Here is a 24,135-nt window from a genome sequence, read left to right as displayed (position 1 = left end):
GGGGTTTTCAGAGCATCATCCCTGGAGCTCAGATAGAGGAAGTGGAATAAGTGCCGGTGTGGAGGGCTGGTGCCTGTGGTTTATTTCAGTTATACATATTTCCATCCTAAACTCCAAGCAGAAGACTTGATTGCTGTGCTGGAACCCAGTGTGCAGGACAGAAGGAAGGCTGGCTTGAGAAAGGAGAGGGACAGCTGGAACCTAGGTCTCGGTAGATGCTGGGATTATGCTTGGGTGGTGGCAGCAAAGAGAGGCCCTGATGGGACTAGGACATGAGCGCCCTCTCCTTTTCCTGTCTCTGCGCACCTGCATTGTATGAACTGTACAGAGACTGTCACATTGACCTCGTGAGTCTTTGTAGGCTTATCTCATGCCCTCCTATCAGAGTGTAAGCTCCTTGAGGACAGGAAACACATTTTGCTCATCTTTGTAATGCCCTGGGGCCAAGCAGAAAACAGCTTGAAAGTAAAAGGGTCTCAGTAAATTCTGGCTGAACTCAATTAGAATGTGGTGGAAGCTCTTTATTACTGATGTCAAAGGCTAAGAATAATTTATATATTCTAGGCCATGTCATTTTCAGCTTTATTGAGTGCCGTTTCATTTTAGGAGCCATAATTTAATATATGGTAAAGCCACATCCACATAGCCAGGACCCATGTGAGCAGAGAACAGGATTCTCGTGCATACACACATACAGAGGCACACAGGGCACGTAGGGTGTGTAGCATGGACACAAACACGACACTCCTTAGGGAGAGTTGTGCGGCTGATGGAAAGAAGCTTCCAGGACAGGTTGGGAAGAGATGTGGCTGGATAAGGAGATGGGGAGGATGAAGAGGGTAGTACAGTCAGCACAGCGACCAGAGGAAGGGGCTAAGTATTTCTGTCCCTGCTTTGAGTCTTGACTCTCACACCTCCTCGGACCTCGCAAATTCTCCAGCAGCGGTTTTTTTCATTTGATATACCTTAATTAGGACCCATTTTTGAAATTCTAAGCACTGAATGTTCCTTGGGCTCCTGTACCTCCCTGAAACCGTGAGTACCAATAAGATTTTGTCAAGAATGCTGCAGTCCCTGGCAGGCTGCAGACGCTTGGCCCACCCTGTACCTTCAGAGGGAACTGCTGGGTGAGTTCGGGCACATACGCAGCGCCAGCCTGCTTCTTGTGCAAAGACACGACCACAAAGTACTCGAAGAGCTGCCTCTCCTGGTACTCGATGAGCTCCCGGTCCAGTGATGGGTATCTTGGAGCCTGCTTCAGGCGTGACTTCACATTGACCAGGCGCTGGCTGTGGGCTAGAGAGGGAGTAGAGGGGGGAGAGAGAGAGAGAGAGAGAGAGAGAGAGAGAGAGAGGGAGAGAGAGAGGGAGAGGGAGAGGGAGGGAGAGGGAGGGAGGGAGGGAGACAGAGAGAGAGAGAGAGAGAGAGAGAGAGGGAGGGAGGGAGGAAGGAGGGAGGGAGGGAGGGGGAGGGAGGGAGAGAGAGAGAGAGAGAGAGAGAGGGAGGGAGGGAGGGAGGGAGGGAGGGAGGGAGGGAGGGAGAGAACGCCTGAAAATGACTCACCCCCAATGTGGAATTGCACAGAGCTGCAACACGTTGTGTAATTCCTAGCTCAAAGAACTTTTTCTAATCCTAAAAGAGTGTTCCCACATTTAACAAATTAGTACAAAGCTCTTTATTTGGGATTCTTGCCAGAGTTCTAGTTGGAGCAACACCTGCCAGGCCACCAGGCTAATCGGGGTGCAGGAGCCTGGAATGTGGGATCTGCTGTCTGGACTTAGGGCTGCGGCTTGAGTGACCCTTGGGTTCCTCTGTCAGATGGGGTGGGGACTCCTCCCTTCACTCACTTTCTTCAGCTTTCAGTTTGGGGGATGTGACAAAATCCAGACCCTAGAGCTTTTGGAGCTGGGAGCTTTGAAAACATTCCATGTGGCTCAACTGGCAGAGACCTGACTAACTCAGGAACCCCATCTGCCTTCTCTCCTGCCACCATTCTGTGCAATGGAAGTGACTGGCTTCATTCCAGAGGTGGGAGCAGGTGGGTGCTGGAGGCAAATGAGGCAAGGCCACTGAGCAGATGGGTCCCCATCACCTCACTGAGCAGCCCTGGACTATGGCTTTCTTTGGCTTCCCCCCTAGGATCTGAAAAGTTGTGGAAAACTCACTAAAGCCTAGACTGAGATCACCAAATTTAGATCCACAGGGATCAATAATTTCAGCGACTTCATTTGACAGATGAGGAACTAGAGGCCCTGGATCTCAAGTGATTTCTTCCAGATCACAGAGCCAGGAGTAGGGCAAGAGCCCCAGGTCTCTGGAGTCCCAGGCCAGCACGCTGTACCTTACACAGGTGTGAGAAACACCTATGACATAACGGAAAGGCACAGGAACGGGGTGTCACTGCAGTGGTAGCCACCCTGGATCTCTAGAACTGAGCTGTAGGCTCAGGGACCGAACAGGCCCACTCTGGCCAGGCTCAGACTTTCACGACTTGTCCAACAAGCTCGTGCAAGGCCACTGTGTCCCGTCCCTCACACTGAACAGGAAGGGCTACCTTCGCAGCTTCCTAGTCACCTGCACGCGCCCTGCACAGCAACTGCTCTTCTCACCTTTCAGCTTCTCCTCGGTGTCACTGTCAGACTCACTGTTCTCATCTGTCACTAGACAAAAAAACACAACAACAAAAGGAAGAAAGTTGCAAGTGTGGGTTTTTCTAATGCAGGAAACTTTTTATATGTGGTAGCACAAATCCAAGACTTCTAGTTCAGAGGGGCTGTTTTCTTTTTGTCTATTCAAATGTAATGAACAAACTATGTCTTTGTCCAACTACATGTGTTTCCAAATTAATTTGGCTTTAGTTCAGATGGTACCTATATAAATACAGCAAAAGATACTGGCCCCTTTAATGTATATTAAGCAAAGAAGGTTGCTCCCATGGTGAGGTCAGACCATGCAGCCCTAGGCTGACCTGATGGATACACAGGGAGACAGGATGGTGGGGGACATTTCCAAAGTCCCCAACTTGTTCTCTTCCTTGCTGAGTCAACCCCAAACAACAGGAAGCCACTTCTAGGAAGATTCTGTTTTCAGATTCTTGGGGGAGAAGGGATGGTGGCGGGGCCTACCTTTTCCTGAGTTGCTCTCCGTGGACTGGGACAGCCTCTTCACCCGTTTCTTTCCTCTCCGGGCCTCATAAATGGCATTGATTCGCAACACCAGCTGCCAGACACGGGGAGAAGAAAAGCCAGTGTGAGCAGTCTCCTCCCTGTGGCAGCTGGGATTCCTTCGCTGCCCATTCTCTTTTAGGAGGGTGGCGGGCCAGGGAAAGGGGGTGGGGGGAGATATTTCCCACTGGCCCGCCGGTGTCTTTCAGTCATTCCTCTGGGCCAGATAGAAGCATGACTGTCAAGAACACTGAAGGACGCTGCCAGCCTCACTGATGTATGGGCGGGTGTCGTCTGAATATGCTAACGCACCCAGCTGAGACACAGAGGGAGACGATTTCATTGGCTAAATGGTGTGATGGCTGCTCCCCGCCGCTCAGCCCCCCCACCCCCCGGCCCTGATAGTGAAACGTAACTGTGGTTTGGGAAGGAGCTTTTGCCCCCAAAGCAAAACAAGGAAAGAAAGAGACAGAAAAAAAAATGTTCCCAGGCAGGGTCCCTTTCATAGGCACCATGCCAAAGAGTGTCTGAGCAGCAGGAAGGGACCAGGGACTGCGGTGGCTCTTGAGTCTGAGCTCAGGACTGCAGGGAGGAGTGCCGTGTACCGGGCACACCGTCCTTCCTGCAGAGGACACACTGGCCGCAGACTTGCTGAGGCCTTTCATGACCTCTCTGGCGCTCAGAAGCCGAGCTGCTCAGCAGACACCTTAGTAAGCAGCACATCCTCCAGACTGGCTATAGCAGAACCGTCTGGTGACTGAGGCCCTGGGTCACTTCCCTTCAGGCTTTACGGCACCACCTGCAACTTTCAAGAGAAGAAGCTTCCTGGACTTCCCTGGTGGCACACTGGTTAAGAATCCGCCTGCCAATGCAGGGAACACGGGTTTGAGCCCTGGTCTGGGAAGATCCCACATGCAGTGGAGCAACTAAGCCCGTGTACCACAACTGCTGAGCCTGTGCTCTAGAGCCCACGAGCCACAACTACTGAGCCCATGAGCCACAGCTACTGAAGCCCGTGCGCCTAGAGCCCGTGCTCTGCAACAAGAGAAGCCACCACAATGAGAAGCCCGCGCACCGCAATGAAGGGTAGCCCCCGCTCAATGCAACTAGAGAAAGCCTGCGCGCAGCAACGAAGACCCAAGGCAGCCAAAAGTAAATTAAAAAAAAAAACAGTATAAGCTTCCTGGGTTCCACCTGGTTAGGAGAAAGGGAAGTCTACCCATGCATAATCGACACAAACCAACTAGTGACTTTAAAGGGGAGCTGTCTGTAAGTTGCTGCCTTGAAAGGTTGAAAATTCTTTCATACATTGGGAAGAACAGGAGCGGGTATGCTATGGTAAACTGGGTGATGCGTACCCGTCAGGGACAGTTGCTAATACCCACCTCTGCCCCCTACTCCTCGATCCCCTCCCTAAAGTAGTTCACCAGCTCCTCTCTACAAGCACTGGCCCACCAGAGAGGAGGGTGGCTTATTCTTAAGGCCTCCTTGTGACCGGCCTGGGTTCCGTCCCCCCAGCTCTGCGGACTCTCACTGATACGGCCCTGCCATAGCCTCGGTCATCTGCGCCCTCTGGCTCCTGACGGGAAGGCCAGCCCTGGCCTTGCCAGCTCTCGGTGTGAACTCCTCTTCCCTAACCGTGAACCTGACCCGACTGAGGCCTCTGCCTTCACCCCCAAATCCCTGCCATGTGGAAGCTCTTTATATTTGCTCTCACGAACCAGCCATCTCCTTGAGAGCTCACACCCCTGAACTGGCCTTCTTTTCTTTTCCCGCATGTTCTAACTAGTGGGATGTAACACTAACCCCATTTCCCATGCAAGAAGACACCGTATCAACAGTATTATTCACAAGGACCAAGAAGTGAAAACAACCCAAATGTCAACTGATGGATGAATGGATAAACACAATGTAGCATGTACATACAATGGAATATTATTCAGCCTTAAAAAGGAAGGAGATTCTGACACATGCTTCAACGTGAATGAACCCTGAGGATTTCATGCTAAGTGAAATAAGTCACAAAAGGACAAATATTGTATGACACCACTTATACGAGGTACCTAGAGTAGTCGAATTCATAGAGACAGAAAGTAGCATGGTGGTTGCCAGGGGCTGGGGGGAGGGGGGAATGGGGAGTTAAGTGTTTAATAGGTGCAGCGTGACGGTTGCAGAACAATGTGAATGTACTTAATGCCACTGAACTATACATTAAAAAATGGTTAAAACGGTAAGTTTTATGTTATGTATATTTTATCACGATTTTAAAAAAAAAGGCAGGGCTTCCCTGGTGGCGCAGTGGTTGAGAGTCCGCCTGCCGATGCAGGGGACACAGGTTCGTGACCCGGTCCGGGAAGATCCCACATGCCGCTGAGCGGCTGGGCCCGTGAGCCATGGTCGCTGAGCCTGCACGTCCAGAGCCTGTGCTCCGCAACGGGAGAGGCCACAACAGTGAGAGGCCCGCGTACCGCAAAAAAAAAATACAGGTAAATAATGAGTTGCTAGGTCAAATTGTTTTTGGAGAGAAGGAAATTTTTAAACCTTTTCAAAATCTCCCCCCAAAATATCCAAAAATTAACTAGAAAGAAGACATTTACAATATAGTTAATATCCTTCCATTTGTTTAAATAAAATGAACACTAGACTGTAAGCTCCATGCAGGCAGGAATTTTTGTCACTTTTATTTACTGCTGTCACAGTACCTGTATGGGATGGAGCAGGGCCTGGCACACAGTAGGTACTCAATAAATATTTGTTAATTATTAATTTGTTGAATGAATACTGAGCATCTCCTATGTGCAAGGGATTTTGCTAGGAGCTGTGAGGGATAAAAGGATATATGGGACATGGCACACATTCTCAGGGAGTTTACATGCTAATAGGAAGGACGAAGGTGCATTCGTAACTATAAGACAATTCATGAGTGCTATGTAAGTAGTATAAATAATGTGACAGAGAAGGTTTTTCTCATTTTAAATCAGGTCATGGAGTAAGTGGAAGCCATATATATACTTCAGTTAATAAATCTTTGTTCCTTTTTATTTAAAAAAAATTTCCCCAGGGAGAAAAACTTAAACAGGCTTTCACATAATTGAACTTTAACAGGAGATAAGTTTTGTTGTTTAAAAGTGTTCTGAAAAAGAAACAAAAGTGTTCTGTACTAGAAATATTGGCCTTTTTAGAAACTTTTTAAAAGTTGAAAACAAACATTTTTAACTATAAGCTCATTTGGAAGACAGTCTGTTTCAGACAGAGAGTCATCTGGGACCTAATTCTGCCTATGATGGCTGCCTAAGAAACAAAGGATTCCACATAAGCCTGCTACAGTGCTGAGGGGGAGTTCACTTCTCATTATAAAGGACAGCACAATGTTTCATGAAACCTGGGGACATCACACCACTGTGTAATTAACTGCTCCATTTCAGCTGCCACGTTAATGAAGGTACAGGGTTGCTAGGAGAATATAGGGAAGGGCTGTCTCTTTCTCTCTCCCCTCCTCCACTGGGACCTTCATTCCTCTTAGGGCTGAGGCGGGAGAAATCAAGGGAAGCATCCATACTTCCAGAAGGGACTCATGTTACACGTTACAGCAGAGGCAGCTGAAGGAACACCAACCAACCCATTAACTGACGAGTTGTGAGTAGACCATTAAGTCCTACTTGCTAGATAAAAACACAAAAGCAAGGGTTTTGGATAGCAAACGCTTTAAGGTTCCAAAACCTGGAAGTCATGAATGTGCCTGAAAAAGAAACTTTGACTTCAAGTAAAGGATTCAAAGCATTTGGAAAGGACAAGCCTAGGTTAAGATTAAGTAGCAAGTGACAGAACTGAGGATTCATGAGACTTCTAATAGACTGTAATGAGTCATTTTTAAAGAAATATTTATTTGTTTATTTGGTTGTGCCGGGTCTTAGTTGCAGCAGGCGGGCTCCTTAGTTGTGTCATGCAAACTCTTAGTTGCAGCATGCATGTGTGATCTAGTTCCCTGACCAGGGAATCAACCCTGGGCCCCCTGCCTTGAGAGCACGGAGTCTCACCCACTGCGCCACCAGCGAAGTCCCTGTAATTAGTCATTTGTTTTCTTTTTAAACATTCCTTTGAAGAATTGTGTACTTCACCTTTATGACTAAAATTTTAATAAGATTTTGTTGTTTTTTTGTTGCTGATTTTTCTCCAGATTTGATTACACCTGCCAAACCCTACTTGAGTAACTGCCTGGGCACTACGTAAGTGGGGAAACTCACTTCAATTTCAGGCAACAAAGTAAGAGGGAACAAACTGCTGCTTGCAAGTTAAACTCATATGAAGTGGCAGAAATAGGTCTACCTTTATCTCCGCCTCTCTACTTTTATATAAAATATATAAAATATGCACACATATTTTATATAAAATATGCACACATATTCTCTTCCCCTCAATATCAAAAAATCTTTTTAAAATATTAAAATAGTATAAATGGGGAAGTGATGGGTAAAAGCGCAGGGGTAGAAGATAGAGGTTAAATGCTTATTAAGAGATACCTAGTCAAACTTAGAGTTGTATCAAAACTCTTTTAAACTCAGCTGATTCATTTGACTGTTCCTGTTTAATTTGCTAAAATAACAGTGAGGCTGTATAGATGTTAATAGCCACTTGTAATTATTTCACTATTGCAGGGTTTTGACATTACAGATATGTGTGAGTCATGCCAGAACAAGAAGAGGAGAGTTAAGACAGTGACTGAAAGACAGCCAAAGGGAGACAGAAAGCGATTCCACCAGGGGCGAGGGAGACTGGTATCCATGTACTAGTGGGAGTTCATTCAGCCAGCATCCAATGATCAATATGCAACCTGCACTGTGCCCCAGGTGGCGCGAGGCAACCAGGAGAACAGGAAGGGGAACGAGGCCTGACTCCTGCCCTCCATCAACAACACAAAGCAAGACATCTTCTCCCCTGTTCCACCTGCAACCCCACTGCTGGGCTGCAGGTGATAGGTCTTCTCTTGCCCACCTGAGCCTAACCGCCCTCACCCTTCAGAATGCATTTTTTTTTTTGGCTGCGCTGTGCAGCTTGGGGAATCTTAGTTCCTCGAGCAGGGATCAAACCCGTGCCCCCTGCAGTGGAAGTGCGGAGTCTTAGCTACTGGACCTCCAGGGAAGCCCCCAGAATGCCCTCTTCATTGTCCAGGTGACTTAATTTCACTTGAATAAGAATGTGGGGGGCAAGGGTGATATTATGGCTCAAAGCACTGATTAACCAAACTGGGTCAGGAGGGACTGGCTTGTGAAAATGTCCCTGGACTTTCAGGTCAACGGGTCACTTTGAGAAATCTGATGAAACCCACAGACAACCCACCCCCTCTTCCTTTTATCCCCCCAAACTCATCCATACAGTTTTACATGATTTTGTGGGTTTCATGATCCCCTAAAGTCCATCCATGTACTCTGAAATGAAGAATTCCTGCTCTAAAAGTTCCTGAGGGAAGTTGGTATCAAAGTGGCCAAAGAAGAATGACAGGCACTGCAGGGGTTGGACTGAGCAAAGGAAATGTAACAGCAACAGCGGCCACATGAGATGCACATCCAAGCCCTTAGGCACGTTTTGCCTTTGGGGCTGAAAAGAGCCAGAAAAGATGTATTTTTGACAAGTGCTCCCTTGGAGCGCAGCCTCCATGTGGTGCCACCTCTGCAGTGGGAGGTGACGGAGTCTGAGTCAGAGCACGAGGGATGGAGCTCTGCTTTTTGAGGCCATGAAGGAGGGAGATGCGGCCCTTTGAGGCTGGGTCCTGGAAGCACAGGTTGGTATCCTAAGAGTGATCAAGGTAGGGAGAGGGATGGCTGAGAGGAAGGCTACAGGACCACCACAATTACTCTGACAAAGGGCCAGATATCTCAGCCTGCTGGCTTCACCGTGTCTACCCGGCCTGTGGTGAAGCAGGAAGAAGGGTCCAGTGATTTGATCTCTGCCCAGACTCCTCTGCAGCCTTCCTTTGCAGGGAAGGGGGAGTGCACATCTGAACACGAAGCTTGTTGTAAGCCTTACCTTGGGTATCTTTCTCTTCTTCCTGCCGTTCTGTGGGTCTCCGAGGTTAAAGAAAGTGTCATCAGGACTGCTGGGGGTGGAGGGAGGGCTGATTTTAGAAGGGGACCCAGTGCCATCCCGACTCAGCTTCCTAGTGTCCAGCAGTTTGAAGTTCCTCCTTTCTGAATTTTGCCGGAAAAAAGCAGGTTTGGACAAGGACTGCTGTGAGGGGAGAGGAAGAAAGAAGAGTAAGTAAATACAAAGGGACTAAATGAGAGGTAACTGGTGGTGGCAGTGATGGAGACCAAGAAGATCAAGAAGGGAAGCTGGTCTATGTTCCCAAGGGTATGTTGAGTCTGCCTATGCTATTCTTAAGTGCTCAATAAACACTTATCATTCAATTATGGAAAATGAGCATGATAAAGGATGCAAGTCTAATCCAGTCTCTTTTTAGACAAGTGGGAACTCACCTGGCTCAATCCCTTACTTTGCAAATGAGGCTTTCTGATACAATGTACCGGGAGTCACAAGACCTAAGCATAGCTTTGTCCCTGCCACTGGTAAGCTGAGTGCCTTCTATACAAGGAATTTCACTTCTCTGGGCCTCAGTGTCTTATTTCTAAAAATGAGCTGCTTTAAGGTCAAAAGGCAAACAAAAAACCAATTTAAAAAATTTGCGACTTATAGAATCATTTTTCTAATACATACTACATATTAATGAGAAGAAGACTAACAACTCAAGAAAAACAGGCAAAAGATGAGAATTGAAAGTTTACAGGAAAGGAAATATAACAACTTTTATATATATAAAAGATTCTTAGCTTCACTCAATCAGAAAAAAAAAACATTAAAACTCCACTGAAGAAACATTAAAAAAAATTTTTATTGGAGTATAGTTGATTTATACTGTTGTGTTAGCTTCTGCTGTGCAGCAAAGTGAATCAGTTATACATATACATATATCCACTCTTTTTTAGATTATTTTCCCGTATAGGTCCCGTATAGGTCTCATTATACAGTATTGAGTAGAGGCCCCTGTGCTATACAGTAGGTCCTTACTGGTTATCTATTTTATATATACTAGTGTGTATACGTTAATCCCAATCTCCCAATTTATCCCTAACCCCCAACTCCCTGGTAACCATAAGGTTGTTTTCTACATCTGTGACTCTATGTACCAATTGGTACTCTATGTACCAATGGATACCAATGTGGGTATCTATTTTGTAAATAAGTTCATTTGTACCTTTTTTTTTAGATTCCACATATAAGCAATATTATATTTGTCTTTCTCTGTCTGACTTACTTCACTCAGTATGACAATCTCTAGGTCCATCCATGTTGCTGCAAATGGCATTATTTCCTTCTTCTTTATGGCTAAGTAAAATTCCGTTGTATATACGTACCACATCTTCTTTTTTTTAATTAATTAATTTATTTATTTTTGGCTGCGTTGGGTCTTCGTTGCAGTGCGTGGTCTTCTCATTGTGGTGGCTTCTCTTGTTGCAGAGCATGGGCTCTAGGCATGCAGGCTTCAGTAGTTGTGGCACGCAGGCTCAGTAGTTGTGGCGCACGGGCTTAGTTGCTCCACAGCATGTGGGATCTTCCTGGACCAGGGCTCGAATCCGTGTCCCTGCATTGGCAGGCGGATTCTTAACCACTGAGGCACCAGGCAAGTCCCCCACATCTTTATCCATTCCTCTGTCGATGGGCATTTATTTAAGTTGCTTCCATGTCTTGGCTATTATAAAGAGTGCTGCAGTGAACATTGGGGTGCATGTATCTTTTTAAATTATGGTTTTCTCCGGGTATATTCCCGGGAGTAGGATAGCTGGATCATAAGACAGCTCTATTTTTAGTCTTTTAAGGAACATCTATACTGTTCTCCATAGTGGCTGTACCAATTTACATTCCCACAAACAGTGTAGGAGGGTTCCCTTTTCTCCATACCCTCTCCAGCATTTACTGTTTGTAGATTTTAAAAGATTTATTTATTTATTTATTTATTTATGGCTGTATTGGGTCATCGTTGCTGTGCATGGGCTTTCTCTTGTTGTGGAGAGTGAGGGCTACTCTTCGTTGCGGTGTGCGGGCTTCGCATTGTGGTGGCTTCTCTTGTTGCGGAGCACGGGCTCTAGGCGTGTGGGCTTCAGTAGCTGTGGCGGGTGTGCTCAGCAGTTGTGGCTCACAGGCTCTAGGGTGCAGGCTCAGTAGTTGTGGTGCATGGGCTTAGTTGATCCGCGGCATGTGGGATCTTCCCAAACCAGGGATCGAACCCGTGTCCCCGGCATTGGCAGGCGGATTCTTAACCACTGCGCCACCAGGGAAGTGTCTGTTTGTAGTTTTTTGATGATGGACATTCTGACTGATGTGAGGTGATACCTCATTCTAGTTTTGATTTGCATTTCTCTAATAATTAGTGATGTTGGGCATCTTTTCATGTACTGAAGAAACATTTTTCACTCAAAGATTAGCAAAGATTAAAAAATTTGATAACTCACTGTAGTGATGAAAGTGATGGAATAAAATCACTTTCACACTTTCATACACTGTTGGTGGGAATGGAAATTGGTACATCTCTACAGAGGGCAATCTAGCAGTGTCAACAAAAGTACAAATACATATATGCTTTGACCCAGTAATTCCACCTGTAGGAATTTGTCCTACTGATATGCTCATACTTATGCAAAGTTATATTGTACAAGGAAAGTATACCGTACACTGTGCCATGGTTTGTAAACACAAAATACTGGAAACAACCTACAGGTTCATCAGTAGAAGCTGGTCAAATTATGGTACATCCATAAAGTAGAATACAATGCAGGTATAAAAAAACTTAATGGACTGGTATAGAAGGTTCTCTCATTTATATATTGTTAAGCATAAAAGGTAAGGTGTAGAATAGCTGGTATAGTATGCTGGTGTGTGTGTGTTGGGGAGCTATTCTGCTGGTATAGGCATAGGACAGTTCTGGAAGTATACACAAAAAACTAACAGTGGTTGCTCTGGGGAGAGAGACAGGGGTGAGATAAAGACTTTTCATTGATACTTTTCATACTAAAATTTTGAATGATATGAATGTAATAACTACTCAATAAAATAAGGAAAATTAATAAAGATTTTAAACAGCTCTGACCACATGTTCTCTAAAGGTACTTCCAGATGCATGTTTTATGATACCATAATTATAACTGCAATGTCTCTTTTTAAAAATTACCTAATGAATTAGATGAGATAAAGGTATCTAGCAGAGTACCTGATACACAATAGGCATTCAGTATAAGTTTTTCTTTCTTACGACATCGACATTTTTTCATACTTTAATGTTCTAACTGCATTTTTCTTTATTATATTGTTTATGTTCTTTTCCTGTTTATTCTTTGGGATCCTAGTGTTTTTATTATTATTTTGGATGAGCTCCCTATATAGAACAGATATGAACTATTTGTCAGTTTTGCTGCAAGTCTGTTTTTCCCGTGTGATTTGTTTGTATTTTTATTTTGGTTATGTGGAATTTTTCACAGAGCATTTTTTTTTTTTTTTTTGGCCTCACTGCTTGCAGGATCTTAGTTCTGCGACCAGCGATCAAACCCAGGCCCACGGCACTGAAAGGTTGGAGTCCTACCCACTAGACTGCCAGAGAATTCCCCACATAGCATTTCTATGTATGAAAATCTGATCATCTTTTCCTTTGTGATTACTCTCTTCTTTCTTTCCCTAGAAAAACAATACCTTCTTAAAGGTTTAATATATATTTAATTCCATTTTCTTTTGGATTTTCTTCGTTTATTTCGAATATATTTTATTCATTAATCCATTTGTAATTTATTTTATTGTACGTTAGTCTAAACTGATTTTTTCCTTCAAGCTAACTTATCCCTATTCCATTTAATAAATGAGCCTTTCTTTCTCTATCAATTTATAAGACCACATTTATCATATCTTAAACTCTCATAGAATAGTTTTATTTTGTTCCTTTGGTTTCTCCATTCTTATTTAGTTCCAAACACTATGTATCAATAACTCCAGAAGCTTTTTTTTTTTTTTTTTTTCACGGTATGCGGGCCTCTCACTGCTGTGGCCTCTCCCGTTGCGGAGCACAGGCTCCCGACGCACAGGCTCAGTGGCCATGGCTCACGGGCCTAGCCGCTCCGCGGCATGTGGGATCTTCCCGGACCGGGGCACGAACCCGTGTCCCCTGCATCGGCAGGCGAACTCTCAACCACTGCGCCACCAGGGAAGCCCTCCAGAACCTTTTTAAAGATTTCCAGGAATAAAGACTCCCAGCCTTCTCAGGTGGCCTCCTCCTGTGTCATCATGGGTCTATAGGGAGCAATCAATTGCAGAGCACCACAAGCCCTGAGTAGAAGAGGCTGGCCTGACTTGCTCTCTATGGGCTTCTTAATAATTAAAGCAGCACAGAAGAAGGAATAATGACAAGTCTTCTTCAAGACCAAACTCCATCTGCAATGAAATCCAAGGAAATGGCCCCAGTTCTTTCACTGCATTGGAATCTCATACCAAATTGTTGGCAAAAAGCAGGTATCTGTTTTTATTAGAGATTTAGATTGTGATAGAGTTTGTTCAAAGAAGTTTTGACCTATGAAAAGGGCTGAGAATAAAGAAAACGGAAAGGAAGGAAAACACAGCACATGACTTTCTAAAGGGTGTGAAGAGACCTGGTGGAGGCTGTGTAGGGGTTGCATCTTCCAGGGGTCATGCTGCTGGAGAGGGGGCCTGGTGTGTCCCAGAGCACCCAAAGGAAGCCACCAAATGTCTAGGGAGTTTTCATGAGGGGGTGGAATTTCATTAGCTTCTTCTTCTTTTTTTTTAATATTTATTTATTTAATTTATTTTTGGCTGCGTTGGATCTTCGCTGCTGCACACGAGCTTTCTCTAGTTGCGGCGAGGGGGGGCTCCTCTTCGTTGTGGTGCGCGGGCTTCTCATTGCGGTGGCTGCTCTTGTTGCGGAGCACGGGCTCTAGGCGCACAGGCTTCAGTAGTTGTGGCACGTGGGTTCAGTAGTTGTGGCATATGGCCTCTAGAGCACAGGCTAGTAGTTGTGGTGCACGGGCTTAGCTGTTCCGCGGCATGTGGGATCTTCCTGGACCAGGGCTCAAACCCGTGTCCCCTGCATTGGCAGGCGACCACTGCGCCACCAGGGAAGCCCTCATTAGCTTCTTAACTGATAAAAAGGCTTAGTGGGCTGTCGGGGAGAGCATTATCATGTATAACAAGCACAATCTGAGAACAGGAATAGAGTCGAGGAAGAGCAAATAAAACCAAGAGTATCTTCGGGGTTTACAGCCAGTGCAGTGAAACAGATGGAAAGATGGTCAACAATGAAGACAGAATTGCCTGTAGAAGGCCTTTGAAAGTGAGGATGTGAAGCCAGCAGGAATCAGCAAGCTGTTTCTAAAAGGCCAGACAGTAAATATATTAGGCTTTGTGGCCTATACTGTCTCTGTCACAACTACTCAACGCTGCCACTGTAGTGCAAAAACAGCCACAGACAATACGTAAACAAATGAGCTTGGCTGTGTTCCAATAAAACTTTATTTACAAAATCAGGCAACCATCAGCAGTTTGCCAAACTTGAACTATAGTATAAAAGGAAAGTCACTACAGGACCCTAGGAATGACTGTGCCAGACTATGGTCCAGAGAAGATCCCAGCTTTTGATCAGAGCACCTCAGACCGACAAGCCCTGATGATAACACACCCGTCCTGTGGTGTCTCTATGGAGTAATCTCTATGGAGGAGCCTAGCTCTGCTGCAGCAGAGTCTCCCTAACCTTAGAAATATTTGATTTGCAATGGACTCAACCAAAGATCTGTAGTGTCCAAAAGGGAAAAGCAGACAAGAACCCTCTGTTGAAACCTCTTATTTCAGGAGACAGTATGATGGGCCCTGGCCAGGGAGCATCCACTGGGAGGAGGGGGCGACAAGGAAGCTACGTGCCTTGTGCCTCGAAGAGGGAGCTGACCTGGACTCAGCCAGAGTTCATTCACCCTTCTTGTCTGTGAATGGTGGCTAATGGCTTAACTCCTTCCAGTCCTCGAATGTCCCTGTCCTACTGCCTCAGGAGACTGACCGCAGGAGACTGAAAGGGTCCTTGATATAAAATATCCCATCTCCTCTTTTACCTATCTCAACCTGACTCCTACTCTCTTCTACAGAGGCCTCCCCCAGGAAGTAGTCAGATGCCATTCGCACACACATACACATTTGTTCACATATGCCCACAGGTACACATATTCACATGAATACATAGAAGCTCCCTTAACTATACATACATACAGATACACAGGAAAGCATACACACACGTTCCAACAATTGGGACATTACACTAATGTAAAGTAATGGCATTACATTAAATGATGGCATACCATGCAGGTAATACAAATTGTTTTTAAAAATAAAGTAATGACATGGGGAAACACTCATGATAAATGCAAAAGAGTGGCAAAAATGTATATACAACATCATCCCAAATCTTCTTTTTATGTACACACACACACACACACACACACACACACACACACATGCACAGTGTGACATGGTCTGGAAGGAAGTAAACCAAAGTGTTAACAGTGGTTTTCTCTGGGTGTTGGGATTACATGCAATTTATAAAAATACTTTAAAAACACACACACACACACACATAATAACAATCTATTATAGAAAAAAATATAGGTGAGTACAAAGAAAAAATAAAAATTCCCAATTACAGATGAGTTTTTTTAAGATTACACATTTTGGTATTTAAAAAGAATTTTATAATGAGAATGTTCTGCTTTTAGAAAATGAGGTTATTTTATAAAGAACTCATATTGAGGGACTTCCCTGGTGGTGCAGTGGATAAGAGTCCACACTCCCAATGCAGGGGGCCTGGGTTTGATCCCTGGTCAGGAAACTAGATCCCACATGCATGCTGCAACTAAGAGTTCACATGCCACAACTAAGGAGCTGGCGAGCTGCAACTAAGGAGCCCGGGAGCCACAACTAAGGAGCCCACGTGTTGCAACTAAGACCTGGTGCAACCAAATTTAAAAAAACACACACATATTGAAAAGCATAATTCTTTTTCTTTAAATAAAAAAATTTTTTTAATTTATTTACTTATTTATTTGGCCGCTCCAGGTCTCAGTTGTAGTATATGGGCTCTTAGTTGCAGTATGTGGGATCTAGTTCCCTGACCAGGGATCGAACCCGTACCCCTTGCATTCGGAGCGCAGAGTCTTAGCCACTGGACCACCAGGGAAGTCCCTGAAAAGCATAATTCTATCTATTTAGCAAACACACATAAATAGTAGTTATGTTGCAGGCACTAATCTAAGTGGTTTACAATAATTAATTTGATTAATCTTCATAAGACCCCCTAAGAGGAGTGTACAATTATCGTTCCGTATTTTTACCAATGACATACAGATGTATAGAGATAAGATTATTTGCCCAAAGTCACAGAACTAGCAAGTGGTCTAGGTAAGTTTTGAATGGAGGCAGTCAGGCTCCAGAACCTGCACACCTGACCAGATACGGTCTCTACGTAGCCGCAGCTAAGTAACAGATGAGTTGTTGGTGGCAGATGGTGTGGGGAAGCTACCCAGGCAACCAGAGAATGCCAGTTAGTGACTTTTCCCACTTAGGTGTCAATACATAAGAAGGAGTATCTCATATTAGCCTAGATTTCCTTTATTACAAAAAATAGCTCCTGCCATATTCACTGCGCTATTCTACGTGTGGGAATGGTGGGTGACACACAGCAAGAAAAGCAAACGGCCCCTTCTCAGAAGCCTGCATCGTGTGTGTGTGTCAGCATCTGCCCCCAGCTGCACGTCTCTCCTTGTTGAGGAAAATCTGTCCAGTGACCCTCACTTCTCTACTGGGACCAGGCACAATCTAATTAAATAAAAATCCTCAAATATGTTTTAGGACTTTTCTGTGGCTGGTAGAGGAGATTGTCACGGAAAGACTGCTTCAGTAAGTTCTCAGTCCCAGATGCAGCCCAGATGTGGCAGATGCTCCATGAATATTGATGAGCTAAATGGAGGAGGTGGAGAAGTCTGCAGCTGTCCCTCAGAACGGGGACACAAACCAGACACCCAGATGTAGGAAGGCAGAGAACTGAGCATGACACAGGGTCTTGCTAATGACTTGCAAGTATCTGTGGCAATCAGACATGTGCATTGGGCAACTGGATTCTCTTTCTGCAGGATAGCTGCCCCTGGACTTCAAGTTCTCACTGACATGATTACCTACTGTGCTTTACTGTTTTGGGGACAGGGGACCTAGGTTTTCTCTAGCCTGGCAGGAAGGGGAAGAAAAGGGCTGCTAAGCCTTTATTTTCTGGTACGAGGGAGGAGCACCCAGTTCTGCAGGCAGAGCTGCTTTGGGCAGATGTTTTCCATTGTTCCTAAGAGGCCATGCAGTTCACTCCCTGCATGAAGTGGGGTGGAACTGAGTAAGACACAAAGGGGGCAGACTGGGTATGATAGCCTTCTTCTTCTTTTTTTTAAATTTTTATTGGAGTATAGTTGATTTACACTATTGTGTTAAGTTTCTTCTGTACAGCAAAGTGAATCAGTTATACATATACACATATCCACTCTTTTTTAGATTCTTTTCCCGTATGGGTCATTACAAAGTACTGAGTAGAATTCCCTGTGCTATATACAGTAGGTCCTTATTAGTTATCTATTTTATATATACTAGTGTGTATATGTCAATCCTAACCTCCCAATTTATCCCTACTCCCCCACCTTTCCCCCTGGTAACCATAAAATTATTTTCTACATCCGTGACTCTATTTGTTTTGTAAATAAGTTCATTTGTTCCATTTTTTTTAGATTCCACATAAAAGTGATATCATATGATATTTGTCTTTCTCTGTCTGACTTATTTCCCTCAGTACGACAATCTCTAGGTGCATCCATGTCGCTGCAAATGGCATTATTTTGTTCCTTTTTATGGCTGAGTAATATTCCATTGTATATATGTGCCACATCTTCCTTATCCATTCTTCTGTCGATGGACATTTAGGTTGCTCCCATGTCCTGGCTACTGTAAATAGCAGTGCCATGCGTAGTGGGGTGCATGCATCTTTTCAAATTATGGTTTTCTCCAGGTATATTCCCAGGAGTGGGGTTGCTGGATCATATGATAGCTTTATTTTTAGTTTTTTAAGGAACCACCGTACTGTTTTCCACAATGGTTGTAACAATTTACATTCCCACCAACAGTGTATAGGAGGGTTCCCTTTTCTCCATACCCTCTTCAGCATTTATTGTTTGTAGACATTTCTCCAAAGAAGACCTACAGATGGCCAAGCGGCACATGAAAAGATGCTCAACATCACTAATTATTAGAGAAATGCAAATCAAAACTACAATGAGGTATCACCTCACGCCAGTCAGAATGGACATCATCGAAAAGTCTACAGACAGCCTTCTTCTTCTAAGCCAGACTTATCCACTGTGGGAAATGAAGGATTCCCTAAATGTTGAAGACATCCACATTCTAATGCAAATATAAACAACACATTTCAAAGGCAAGTAGAAACTATTTGCTAATTATTGGTTGTCATGGATTATTCATGATGACACTCTTTTCCATAGGAGGAGAAAGCAGCAGTTAATTGGTTTTGGCACGTATTGCAGCAATCAACTTGGGTGGGTAAGATCCACCCTTCATGAAAGGTTCTACCTTCCACCCTCTTGAAGAAGATTCCCTTTGTGGCTATCATGTCTCATGTGTATACCCCCCGCCCGCCAGCAAATCCTGACCTCGAGTGGAGCCCAGAGAGGAAGATGGCTTCTTTTCTTAGGCTGGAAACAGATCCTTTCAATGGGATTTAAACGGACACTTGCCGCCTGGATTTGGTCTTCCTTTATTTAATTTCTTCAACAACTAAACCACTGTATAACAACTACTAATGGAAGACACGAAGAAACCAAATATATACTTCCTGACCTTGAAGAATTTACAATCTAGTTGGGGAGATGTTTTAAAGATATTTTACGTGACCTAAATCAGAATTCAAATCATCAAAGTAAGAGATATCATAAGACAGTATATACAGTTTGGTGTGAAATGAATGCTTAGCCCCCTGAGTGTTACAGGCAAGCACAGGGGGAACAAGTCCCAGGGACTGGGATGACCTGGAACCTTCCTGAAGGAGGCATGATTGAACTGGGCCTTAAAGGATGGGAAGGGAGAGGTCCAGGCAAGAGCCAAGGGCAGAGGTAGAAATGACCTAGCACAGGGGTGGGCAAATTACGGCCTATGGGCCACATCTGGCCCGCCACCTGTTTTTGTACAGGCCATGAACCAAGAATATTTTCACTTTTAAATGGCTAAAAAATATATATATATTTCATGACACATGAAAATTATATAAAATCTAACTTCAGTGTCCATAAATAAAGCACAGCTTCACTTACTGGTTTGCATATAGTCTGTGGCTGCTCTGCACCGCAATGGCAGCGCTGAGCAGTTACAACAGAGATCATATATCATCATATATAACCAGATCTCTGGTTCTTTAGAGAAAAAGTTTGCTGATCCTGGGGCTACAATATCAGAGGGGCAGTTAGGAGGCTTTGGCTGGAGAGAAGATTTTGTACATAGGAACTGCGGGAAATGGTAACCAGGGATCAATTATGAAGGAAGTTTAATGCTATGCTAAAGAATATGAATTCATACTAATCTGTTCTCTGTTCCTACAGTTTTGTCCTTTCAAAAATATTACATAAACGGAATCATGTAGCATGTAACTCTATGGGAGTGGCTTTTTTCACTTGCCATCATTCTCTGGAGATTTATCCAGGTTGTTGTATACATCAATAGCTTATTCCTTTTTATTGATGAATAGTATTCCATCGTATGAATGTACTATACTATATGGAACTGTTCACCCACTGAAAGATATTAGGGTTGTTTCCAGTTGGGACCATTATAAATAAAACTACATATGCAAAAAAAAAATATGAACTCAGTTCTGTAGGCAATGTGTTGAAGTTATCATGTATGTGAATACAGTAATATTATCTGTATGCACATAGTACAAAACTGCAAAAGGTTCAAAAAGATATTCTGTGAAAATGTCAGTCTTCTTTCCTGACCTCCAGATACTCAGACACTCAGACAACTCCACAGAGGTACCCACTTACTCATTCTTAGGGACCCTTACAGAGATATTCTTGTACATTCACAAACATATATGAGTTTGTTTTATGTCAGGACATTCTTCTTTATAGCTGTATAACATGGATGTACTATCTTATTTACTCAGCTGGGGAGAATTCTGACCTAGAAGCTAAAATGACACTTTAGAAAGCCTTGTTGAGCAGAGGGGTTCCAAGAGAACTAGAGGCAGGAAGAGGAGGCAGGCTGCCGATGTGTAAATCCAGGAGCCTGGCAGTGAGGGTGGCCTGGCATTCCAGTGTAACCCAGAACTCCAGCCTGCTCAAGGCCGTGGTGCTGGGGACCCCTCTCCCCCACTGCTCCTCTGGGGGCTCATACCTTGGTGGGTGTGTCAGGGATGGAAGAGGTGGGAGAACCTGGAAAATTCAAGACACACTTCTTCCCGAGGCATCGACCATGTAACTCAACGTCCTCATAAGGATTTTCCTTCATTGGTGGATCTGCAGTCAAAGGCAACGGATTAGAAACTGGGAACACTAAGGAAGTTCTCCTTATCAGCTCGCGACCCAACACCTTATCAGGTCTCTCCTTGTGGGGATGTCTGTTGTCTTACTATCCATTTAGCCTTCCTCTTGGTAACAGACCTTGGTTTTCACTGGGATAACTCCCTGACTCCCCATTCTTAGAAATGTGAGATTAACTCCACTCCCAGTTTCAGGGTTTAAGCCAATCTGAGTATCCCGAATCCCTGCCTCAGTGACCAGCTCTGGGAAGGGCTCATATTCCAAGCCTAAGCCAATTGCTGCATGGCATTCCTGGGCTCTGAAGGTGAACAAGGGACCTAAATCAGTCTCATCAGAGTGAACCTCAGGATGTTTGCTGGGACTTGCAGGACACAGGCTTTCCTTTCTCGCTGCAAGGCACAGATTCAGGGGAGCCAACGGCAGTCATCATGGGGATCGTGGGAAACCTGCTGAGAATGGAGCTAACATGAGAGATAAGAAATGAGGAAGAAAAAGCCAGTTCTGGTCACATGAGCCAACAAACTCCCTTCGTTGTTTCAGCTGGGTTTTCTGTTCCTTGTAACTGAAAGCTTCTCTGTCAGGTACACACTGCTAAGAGAAGTCTAGATCTCATACCCACTTTGGATTTGGGAAGCCTACTGCTTTAGCAGGAACCCATCTCTGGCAGCTTGGACACAGCAATTCAAATAGCTCGGCTTAGTGTACGCCCTTCCTTAAGTCTCATGTTTCCTCCTACCATGGAGTTTCTTCTAGTGTTGATGACTGCATGCATGTAAGTACATGTATATGTGCCTGCTCTGCCCCTTGCATAGGGACACAGAAGGGTTTCTTCCTCAGCTCATTTCTCCCCCACTGCCGCCCTCAACATATGCAGACACGGTCTGGGTTTACACCTTACTGAAACTGTGGTCCTCCCTGGAGATTATTTAACTCACCAAACCTAAATGCACAAAAGCTCTGTGAATCTGAGTCCCATTTTGGAATCACAGAATTCTTTAGAGCAAGGCCAAAGTTACTTTTTAAATAGAAGACATTCATTTCAGTCTGAATTGTGATGCCGTTACTGCCACATTCCTACAGTTTTGGAAAGAGTACAGTGGTCTTTGGTTTTCTTTCATTCAGTAATCCCTCCAATTCACTGAGAGTCTGTTATAAACCAGGTATTTTACATAACATTTTCTTCAGCCCTCAAACAACCCTGTAAGGTAGCTGTCATCCTCCCTAGTACAGAGATGAGAGAATTGAAGTTCAGAGATGTTAAGTCACCAGCTTAATGTCACACAGCTAACAAGTAGCAGAGCCGAGATTCAGTCATTGATATTGAGGCTCCAGGTCTCGTGTGCTTCCCGCTGTATCATGCTGCCTCCTTGGCCGTTCATCGCCAGCCCTTCCTCCCCACTCCAGCCCATTTTTCTCTCACATATTTCACCATGGGTCACTCTTCCATCCACTTACCTGATCTCTCATTCATTTGAGTACATGTTTGTCTTTGAGTGTGACTCTGTGTGTGTGTGTGTGTGTGTGTGTGTATTTCAAGCAGCCAGCCCCATTTCCTCCCTCTTCCTTCTCATAGACAGACTCACTCAAACATTTTGGCCTCTTACCTAGAATGTCCTCATAGACGTTCTCCTCCGATAAAGTGCGCGTGAGCCCCAGCTTAGTCTGTGCGTACCAGTCCACCCTGCTGTTCTCAGAGGAAGACTGCAGTAAGTCTTCAAACTCATAGGACTTTCTGGGTTGTACAAGGTGGGAAGAAAAAAAACCGAGAACTCAAATCAAATTAGGCTGGTTCAGAGAATACATGCCAAAATGTTTTTTTTTTTCTTGCAAAGATTTCCAATGTTGAAATCAACTCTGTGTTTTATAAGAAAGTGTGAAAATCCTCAACTATGAGATGTGGTTTTTACTTGTGAGAATGTTTATGCTACTTTGCCAGCTAAAGATAGTAAAGTATACAATCCAATCCCAACTTTGTACGCAAACACATACACAGAAGATAAAAAGAAGAGAAGTGAAACATAGCTGCTATCTCAGGACGGAGGGATGACTGGTGTCTTCTCTTCACTTTTGCTTTTCTGGATTTTTCAAATGTTCTAGTGTTTACAGAGCACACATGAATAAACACAAAGGAGTAGTAATGGCCAATTCAGAGCAGACAAGAAGCCTGAGCACCTCCCCCTTCTCTCACCCAAGTGGTTATCAGAAACCCAAGGGCCAGTTGAGGCACCCCACCCCACCCTGAGACTGTGCAAATGTGCCCGGAGCTCTGTCTGGGGCCTGGCTCACCGCCACCCTCCCCCCCATCTTACATCCACACGGGCTGTCCCTGTTCTGCTGGTATTGACTCTGCTGTGAAATCTAGCCCCTTCTCCAGCTCACACACACACACACACACACACACACACACACACACACGGCCAGTCACCTTGAGTTTCTATGATCTTTTGTAACTCTATGGAACACCTGGGAGATCATGAGGTGGGTCATATTATGAAACATACAAAACGTCACCCATCTCACAGGTTCACTCCACCTCCCCCTTTTTTCTTCTCTCTCTCTCTATCCTTCTCCAAAGTAACCCACAACTTCTCCCTGTTGGAGCAGAACAGTCCTGCCCACTCAGGCTCCAGAGGCTCACCTTCTCCTGGCCCCAAGCAGATTTATCAGGAATTTCTGCTGAACACACCTGGGCCTTCTGTGAATGGAATTTAGGTGAACATGCAGTCCACCCATGTTAAACAGGGCACATCCCTGAGCTGACTTGGTCCTGGCCCCTCACTCCTTCTGGTACAGGGTCCAGATGCTCACAACCCTCCTCTGGCTCAGGAATCACCGCTCTTCTCTCTCACTGTGCTCACATGTGTCTAGTACAGTGTTCTGCGCATGCCAGATGGCACACTGCAGCTAACTGCTGTGAAATGCAGAGCGTCCTTGTTTCCTCACCCACACTTCCAGCACACTGCAGCTAACTGCTGTGAAATGCAGAGCGTCCTTGTTTCCTCACCCACACTTCCAGCACACTGCAGCTAACTGCTGTGAAATGCAGAGCGTCCTTGTTTCCTCACCCACACTTCCAGCCCCGGGAGAAAGTGCCCCTCTGGTGGCTCTAGGATTAAACAAATCTGGACACAGATCCCGAATCCCTCATTCACAAGTCTTTTCAACTTGGATAAACTACCTGAGCTCAAACTCAGTGTCCTGATTTGTAAAAATAGTAATTATCTCATAGGACTGTCCATAGAACAGAGGACGTTTGTAAAGTCCTTGGCACCTAATAAGCCCTCAACAAATGTTAGCTA

The 24,135-nt window shown here is 44.8% G+C and overlaps 1 protein-coding gene across 1 annotated transcript in view; it reads right to left on the bottom strand.

Annotated features, from left to right (window-relative positions):
* Positions 1 to 24,135, bottom strand: part of DENND2A (DENN domain containing 2A) — a 103,250-nt gene that overhangs the window by 33,338 nt on the left and 45,777 nt on the right. The window contains exons 4-9 of the mRNA XM_089917316.1: positions 22,441 to 22,568; positions 20,691 to 20,812; positions 9,189 to 9,389; positions 3,126 to 3,219; positions 2,610 to 2,660; positions 1,109 to 1,296 (exon numbers count right to left, since the gene is read on the bottom strand). Coding sequence (XP_089773442.1) covers positions 1,109 to 1,296; positions 2,610 to 2,660; positions 3,126 to 3,219; positions 9,189 to 9,389; positions 20,691 to 20,812; positions 22,441 to 22,568 — 784 coding nt within the window. The remainder of the gene's footprint in view (positions 1 to 1,108; positions 1,297 to 2,609; positions 2,661 to 3,125; positions 3,220 to 9,188; positions 9,390 to 20,690; positions 20,813 to 22,440; positions 22,569 to 24,135) is intronic.

Source organism: Delphinapterus leucas, chromosome 9 (assembly GCF_059928025.1).
Source record: "Delphinapterus leucas isolate spDelLeu-1000000601 "Yukka" chromosome 9, BTC_Dleu_Yukka2, whole genome shotgun sequence".
Classification (NCBI taxonomy): domain Eukaryota; kingdom Metazoa; phylum Chordata; class Mammalia; order Artiodactyla; family Monodontidae; genus Delphinapterus; species Delphinapterus leucas.
This window is presented reverse-complemented; position numbering and strand designations above follow the sequence as displayed.